The sequence below is a fragment of the Falco cherrug genome, chromosome 1, assembly GCF_023634085.1.
Source record: "Falco cherrug isolate bFalChe1 chromosome 1, bFalChe1.pri, whole genome shotgun sequence".
In the NCBI taxonomy this organism is placed as follows: domain Eukaryota; kingdom Metazoa; phylum Chordata; class Aves; order Falconiformes; family Falconidae; genus Falco; species Falco cherrug.
Genome location: NC_073697.1, coordinates 1,192,243 through 1,199,820, shown reverse-complemented (window position 1 = coordinate 1,199,820; position 7,578 = coordinate 1,192,243). Strand labels below are relative to the sequence as shown.

Genomic DNA, 7,578 nt, shown 5'->3' with positions numbered 1-7,578 from the left:
TTTACAGCTGTATCTCTTTTCTGCATTATTGTTATTACTAAGTGGTTATTAAAAATAGTGCAGCCTTCAGAGCTGCTTTGATTGTCAGCTTGGCAAAGCGAGGACTGCTCCTTGCTTGTGTGTGGCACCTTTGGCAGCGCTGTCAATGCTGCCTGGTGGTGTGGCTTGGCGTGGTGTGGCAGTGGACAGTGTGGGTGCCCTCACGGTGCTGGCTGCATGGGACACCCTGTGCCAGGGGCTCCTGTACATAACAAGAAGGCAGCACTGACCGCATGTGACGGCATGAACAGCAGAGACAGATGAACAAACTGCTCTGGTTCATCCCTTCTCGCTCCTTGCTTGTGTCCTGGAGGAAGTTTCTGCTGTTGGTTTTTGGTTCTTCTATCATAGCGCACCCTGATTATTCACAGGCACCGCAGGTTTCATGCTGGTGGGCGCAGAGGAAGAGGACCTGCAACCTTCTGTTCCACCACATCCACACTTCTCCTTGAAAAGATGGGAAATTGTCCTCCAGAGCTGTCAGAGTGGAGTCCTTGGCTCATGTGGCTCCTTCTGTTTCTGCCCAGGAGAGGGCAATCCGGCACCCAGGCAGCAGCCAGCTCAGTGCACCATGTCTTGAGGCTCCTTGGGGTGTCGGGGGCCTGTGTGGTTAGTGCCTGGCCAGAGGGACATGAAACGTGGCTCTGTCTCCACTGTGGGGTCTGACAGCATGCTTTTGCCCACGTCCCCTTCCCCAGTTAGGAACTGCAGGCCTGTGTCCCGGTGCCTCTCTGCCCTGGTGTGCTGGCTCTCCGTGTTGAGGTGTGGCAGTATTTGTGTGTGCATACACCCCTACAAACGCTGCACACGCTGTTCTCTCATCTGTTTGTAGCTGTGCATGCGCAGGCACAGGAATATACTCATTTTCAGATTTGGGAAGACTAATTAGTCTCTTATTCCTGTTTTCCTCCACCTTTATTTTCTTCTGCTCACATTAAACTCGCTTTCCAGATTAAGGAATTTATTGATTGTCCTTAATCTTGGGCCAGATGTTTGTCTTTGACCCCTGAGCCGCTTTGGGTAGCAGCTTGATGCCAGTGGTGGGGGGGTTTGGAGCAGCCCAGGCAGGAGGGGCTGGCTGCACACCCCCTAACCACCACTCCCGCAGAGCACATGAAACTTTAAAGGCAGCAGATCCAAGTGGGAATCGAGATGACACTGTCAGGATCCCTGTAACTTTATTTTCCTTTGATTCTGCCTTCTGTTTTACTGTTCTGTGCATCACACTGGTCTAGATGATAACAGGCAACTGGAAGTGCTGCTGGAGCCTGTAATTAGCAGGTTCCTACCCTGGGACTTGGTTCTTGCCGGTGGGCTGTAGGTATGCGATAATTTGCCACTTAATCAATGGGAATTATTAAAATATCACTTCATATTTTTGCTCTGCGCTAGACCTGTACACAGAAGCTCTTCTATGGGGTGTGGGGGGAGTGTCTGGGGTTCCCAATCATGAAAGCAAACCCTACTGCTCATTCACTTTCAGTACTCTGGGTTTGTCTTCTTTTTTTATTTTAAAGCAACATCTGCCTTTCCCCTGATGCCAGCCAAAATGAAAAATATTAATATTACTGCCATGTTTAGCTTCTTGAAACAGTGATTTTTAGCCTAGTCAAAAGTCCTTAAAGTAGATATTGTTTTCAAGCTATGTAAAAATTTCACCATTTATGTTACAAAAAGCAGTGCGTCCCTTCTTGGGCAAACATGTTTTACTTTGGAATTGCTTCACAAAGTAAAATCCATAACTTGTTGGGTTGATTGCTTTTTTGACATTTATTTAAGTAGGTGATACTTCAGATATAAAAAATCTGTGTATTAGTGCTGTAACTGTAATTTTTCTGGTCATTTTGGGTTTAGGCTTCACAGTAGCCTTGCTGGCATCTGTTAAAGAGTACAAGGTAGACACAGGGAAGTTTTCTCCTAGGTGTAGCCATATTACAGGCTTCTTGTGTGGCCAGTGAACTCTGGCAGCGCAGTGTCACTGTCATTGCAGCGCTGTCGAGCCAAATGTTGTACGTGCTGTTTATTAAACTCAGCACCTCCAGTGATGGTACTGGAGTGACAGCATAGCATTGCTACGTAGCTGGGGAGCATTTAAAGAGAGAAATGAAATATCCCAGGTATTATCTGTTGTCTCTGGGTTTAATGACAGAAGCTGTGGGAAGTCTATAAAACAGCTCAGTACGTCACTTCTTTTGGAAACCGTTGTTCATACAGAAACAGTTTTGCTACACAGCGACTGGTATGTCAAAGTTAAATTGAGATCTGGATCGGTGGTCAGTAGAGTAGAATGATGGACCTCTACATTTTATCCCGAAAAGGGAACTCAGATTTTCCAGATTTAGGCAAATGCCAGTGAAAACTGGGGTTTTTCAAATCTGTCTTAAAATATTCCTTCATTCAGTTGGATTTGAATTATTTTTTTGGCAGTGGGTAAAGCCACATCGTGCTCAAATATTTTCTGGGACTATTACATAAATTTAGAAAATGTAATGACGCGTGCCTTGATTTCCCCATCTGTGAAATGGGCGATCCCGCAGCATTCCCGCAAAGCGCCCTGGCCGGGAACCGCTGTGACTGCAGCTGATTGTTATTCTCTTAATCATATTAGTTAACTAAATCTGTTTCTAGAGTGGTTCCATTTGCTTGAATGAATTTACATGAGAGATTAATTCAGCGCTGTTTATTGTTGTTTTTGCATTTATTCAGTACTGTAAATAACGCCCTGATACTTTACAGCTGTGTACGAAGACAGAGCCTGTGCTCCAAGGGCTTTTTGCACAGGTAGCTGGCAGGCTCCCCTCTCAGACCTTGCACTTTCCCATGTGGCAGATGAGCCCATTTTGTTTCCTCTGTATTTTGAGGACTTTCTGTTCACGTGGTATCCCCGCTCCCAGCACTTTCCCGCAAGTATGATTCAACAGATAAAGTTCATCCTTCACCTCCAAAGGGTGATCACCTCCCCTTCGCCCTCCCCTCCTCCCTCGGACCCCCCTCCCCATTTGACCGTGTCAGCTATCCTTTGCAGCGTGCTCTAACCGCTGCTGGGTTTCCGCACCGCAACCATCCCGCCGGCAGGGACCTGCCCGCTACCTAGCCGCCGCCACCTTTGAGCCGGAGAGCTGCTTTTAAAGCGAGCCGTTTGTTTATTGCTAACGCGCGCCGGCCGGGGGTCGCCAGCGGCTGTGCGGGGGTCTCGGTCCCCCACCCGGCTCTTTGTGTTTTTACATTTTTCCGGGAGGTTTCCCTTGCCGCCGTTTGACGGCTCCATTGTGTGGAGCGCGGCGCCCGGAGGTTGCGCCTTTGTGCGGGCTGCCCGGCCCGGCCACCCCGCCGCTGGCGCAGCTGCCCGGGCGGCCCCGGGCGGCCCCCGCCGGGGTGGCGAGCGCTGGCGACGCGGCGGTAGCCCGGCACGGCCGCTGGGAGCGGGCAGAGCCGCGCTGAGGGAGCCGCCAGGGAGCGGGCGAACCCCCAGCTGCAAGCGGCGGGGGTTGCCGTGGCCTGTGTTTATGTGTTTTGTAGTAACCGCATCCCTGACATCGCCCGAGCGTGCTCCTCGCGGAGGGTGATTGGCTCAGGCAGCTTTTAAACCACCTATATGCTAAGAAGCCTTGTGCTGCCAGTTCCTGAGGGGTCCTGGCTGGGAGAAATTAAAGCCGAACCTTAGCCCTCTGTCAGGCGGCGCGGAGAATTATATTTTGGAAGTAGTCTGCAGCGCGGACAGGAAATGACCCCTCCAGAAACTGCTGCTTTAAACCCGAGCGGCGGTGCCTGAAGCTATCCAGCCTCCCGCTCCCTCCGTGGAGCCTGTGCGCTCCCGCTCCCGCTGCCGCTCCCCCCCCGCTCCCGCTATAGAGGGCTCCCACAGCAGTTCCCAGCCAGTGCGTGCAGCCTGGATGGGTGTGTGTGTGTGCGCGCCGCTACTTTGTACTGTGAAGAACACACAGCCCATGTGCTCTGTATGGATGTTGATGATACTCTGTGTAGCTTGAATCTCTGCAAGCAGGCAAGATGTCCAGCACACCACATGACCCTTTCTATTCTTCTCCTTTTGGCCCATTTTATAGGAGACACACACCATACATGGTGCAACCAGAGTACCGAATATATGAAATGAACAAGAGGCTGCAGTCGCGGACGGAGGTAAGTCCCCCAGCCTTGTTTTCCTGTGCATGGACCGTGGTAGGTTTCAGCCCGAATTCCAGCTGAAGCGTCCCACTAGACAGTACAGTATATGCAGGCACGAACCCTAATTAATTTAGTAGTTTAATTGGGTAATCCCTCATTATGTTTCCACGCAGAGCAACTCTTTGAGGAGATACCAGCTTAGGCTGAAATCTTGAAATTACAGTACAGCACTTCAGGATTGATTGTAATGTTGGTCTCAGGAAATTTCTTTGCCTTAGTGTGTTGTTTGCTCAGGATCTGTCCTACTGGCATTTGCAGCTGCAATATTGCAAGGTATTGCTTGAGCTTTTGCACAAAATTAATTCAGAAATGTTGCAGGTTTAGGGGGAGAGAAGAACCTTTCTCTGGTTTTGTTTTGTAAACTCGTTAAAATTAAAAATGAATGGTAGCAGAAAACAGGAGCAGAGTTCTAAAAACTTATTCCTGGGCTGCACTTAAAGAACACATGTTCAGGATGACCAACAAGAGAAATCCGTGTTTTCATTTAGAATGCAGTTGCTTTTAGCGAGAGGGATGATCGGTTCACGACTTTATCATATAGCTGTCAAAAGTACCCAATAATGTAAACTACATTCGCTGTCATTTATGCTTTGTATAATCTGTTAGTGGTTTATACACCCTGGCTTCTACATCCAGATCAGCCACCACAAAGAGTATGCTGAATGGGAAGGGGACATACTTTTGTCACTTAAAGACAGAAGACAGTGGAGGCTGCATCTGGTTATTTACGTGGTTAAATAACGCACACTTTTTGGTCTGTTGAAGTGAAAAGTGTGTGGAGTGAATCAGGCTACATTTCAGCCCATGTGTCTGTGTCTGTGCAGCACACATTCTTGTGCTGCAATTTTTCATAGTAGTTTACTAGTGGTGCCCTGAAAACACTTTTAGAAAGTATTAATCTTTTATAGTGAATGGCTTTATGTAAAGGCAAAGACCTGCCACATTCGTGCCATGAAGCTTTGTAAAGGATCTCAGATGGAGCTGTTTGTTGTATTGTTATTCTTTAAGAGAATGTGAGGTTATCATAAAATAAAAAACACACATGCCTGAATTGTCAGCTAAGCCGTGGAGAATCTGTGACGTTTAATGTATATGATACAGCTAACGAGATGTGACCTGCTTTCTGATTGGGTAACTGCTACGGGGTAACTGCTCTTCTAACACTGTTACCACTGCTAGTCTTAAAACATTGCTTTGGAGTAATGGGTAAATAGACTTAGTGCTGGCTAAAAACTCCAAGCAGCTCATTGCTCCCAAAATCATGGCAACTATTTGTCAGTTTTGCCCCAAGTTGTTGGCTGGGGAGGGTCACTGCCATTCACATAGAGTGAGTGGGCTTGGGAGGTTTATTTGCTACTGTTTATTTGTCAGTGTCTTGCAACTCTGTTCCTTACATTCCTGTACATATTAATGTAATAATTTCTACACTGTTTCAAGGGAAAAGAACAAATATGTATCGTTGAGTGATTCCTTCAGAGTTTTATATACAAGCTGTTCTGAAAAGCTGTCAGTGCTAATTTAGCCTTTTTACATATTACTTTAGTGGTACTTTTAGTAACTGACCAGTTTCTGATTGCGGCTCCTTTACAAATGTTACACTAGAAAAGTTTTTGAGGCACTTGTGAAACAACTTCCCAGTCCTGCGTTGCTGAGGTGTGCTGAGTTAGACTTCAGCATGTTTAATTGCAGTTTTTGCTGTGCATGTTTGCATGGGTTGTTGTGGGCAAAAAGCGATAACCTACTCTTCCTTGCTAGTGCTGCCATGGGTTTCAGCAGCATTTTACTTTGACAGACAGTGCTTAGTTAATGAAGGCCTTCGGCTCCAGCATTTCTTTTATTTGCTCAGAGTAAAAATACTTTTGCCCTTGTGATTGTTCACTGTTTGCATTCTGGTTCCCTGTTCTTTAATTTCTGAGCTCTGTGCTTGTAAGTATTTGTCGTTGATATGTGTTTTCTAGGTAGCTTCAGCCCATCTCATTCAGTCCTCCAATTAAAACACCTTCCTTAATAAAAAAAAAAAAAAAATTACTTTCCTGGGACACTTACAAGTGACTAGGTGTGGACAGCCTGTAAAGGATCATGCTGGCTTCTGGGGCAGGCTGGGAGTGGAAGTTTCACATTAATTTTATGCACTTCCAAGCATGTTTTTGGTTGGTAGTTGAAGGCTTTTGGAGCATGTATAACTAGCTCTGAATTTTTTGAGTCCAGATCGATGGAGCCCTGTATGTCATGGAAGGAATGTGCTTGTGATGTGGGTGATACAAGCTTACTGCATGAACGTTTCTCTTTAGGCAGTCTTTGGAATAATGTAGGCACTGGTCTCTGAAGGAGGCTGCTTTTGCTCTGTGAGCCCCAGGGGGTAGGTGAGCACAAGCAAAGCAGCTTAAGGGAAAAGGAATTACAAAGAGACTCTCCAAAAGACTGGGGGTAGCAAGCTGGCAGATTCCACTTGGACCCAGCTTCTGGAGAGAGCCAGTGGCAAGTGAGGATGTGTTAAAAAATGGAAAACTAAATCTCTTATCCCAAATACATCCTTGGAAAGCCTATGGGGTTTTCCTGTTTTCCTACAAAATATAAATGTTCTTAACAATCCTTTAGACTCAGATTCTCTGCTGTCCCTTGCAGTGGTGGAAGTTTCAAGGCAGAGCAAAATGTATGTAATTTAACCAAGTCATACAGGGGTTGGATGGAGAGCCTGTGACAGGAGTATCTGTATCTCATGTCAATCTGTTTTCTCCCCTCCATCTGTAGAGCCCGCCTTTGTAGTGAATCCCTGTAGCTGCTCCCCAGAGCTTGCAGGTGGGTGAGAAATGATTCAAAAAAAGCAATGGGTTGGTAGAGACACCATTAGGGAATCCACCGGTAAATGACATTTCTCCTCCAGCTCTCCCAGCAGGAGGGTCCACGGTTTGTTGAGGGAGGTAGAAGCATCCTCAAAGTGGCTCTGCGCTTGGGCACCTTCCCTGAGAAATCCACTGCTTCCACTCTGGTTTCTGTAAGCACTGGGTGTAAGGGAATAATAGTCGGTGTGAGGGATGTGCTCAGTGTATTAAGCAGACAAAGTACAGAGTGATAAAGAAAGGTCATTTAGATGCAGCATGGCTATCTTTGTTGTTGTCATTTTCTTTAGGAAGAAATGGTAGTCATGAATGTAAAGAATTAGCAACTCTAGCCTGTACTAGATGTGCAAACCTTTGCTCTTCCAACTTCTTACAACTTTACAGGCTCCTTAGGCAGAACCTACAACTGCCTTTTTAAATTCAAGGTCAGTCTTAGGCGAAGAATTCCAATCACACCCAGGCAGGGGGTGGTTTTATGATGTAAGTACTGGCAAAAGTCCACCACCTAGCCAAT

General features: G+C 46.7%; 1 protein-coding gene across 18 annotated transcripts in view; it reads left to right on the top strand.

Annotated features, from left to right (window-relative positions):
• The first annotated feature begins 3,561 nt into the window (after positions 1-3,561).
• LDB2 (LIM domain binding 2) overlaps positions 3,562-7,578 on the top strand; it is a 220,156-nt gene continuing 216,139 nt past the window's right edge. For 2 of the 18 annotated variants that reach the window (XM_027808153.2, XM_027808152.2), the window contains exon 1: positions 3,573-4,179. In XM_027808153.2, the coding sequence (XP_027663954.1) occupies positions 4,048-4,179 (132 nt within the window). In that variant the 5' untranslated portion in view covers positions 3,573-4,047. Of the gene's footprint in view, positions 4,180-7,578 lie in introns of all 18 variants that reach the window. The other 16 variants (XM_027808151.2, XM_027808149.2, XM_027808145.2 and 13 more) reach the window with 15 other exon arrangements.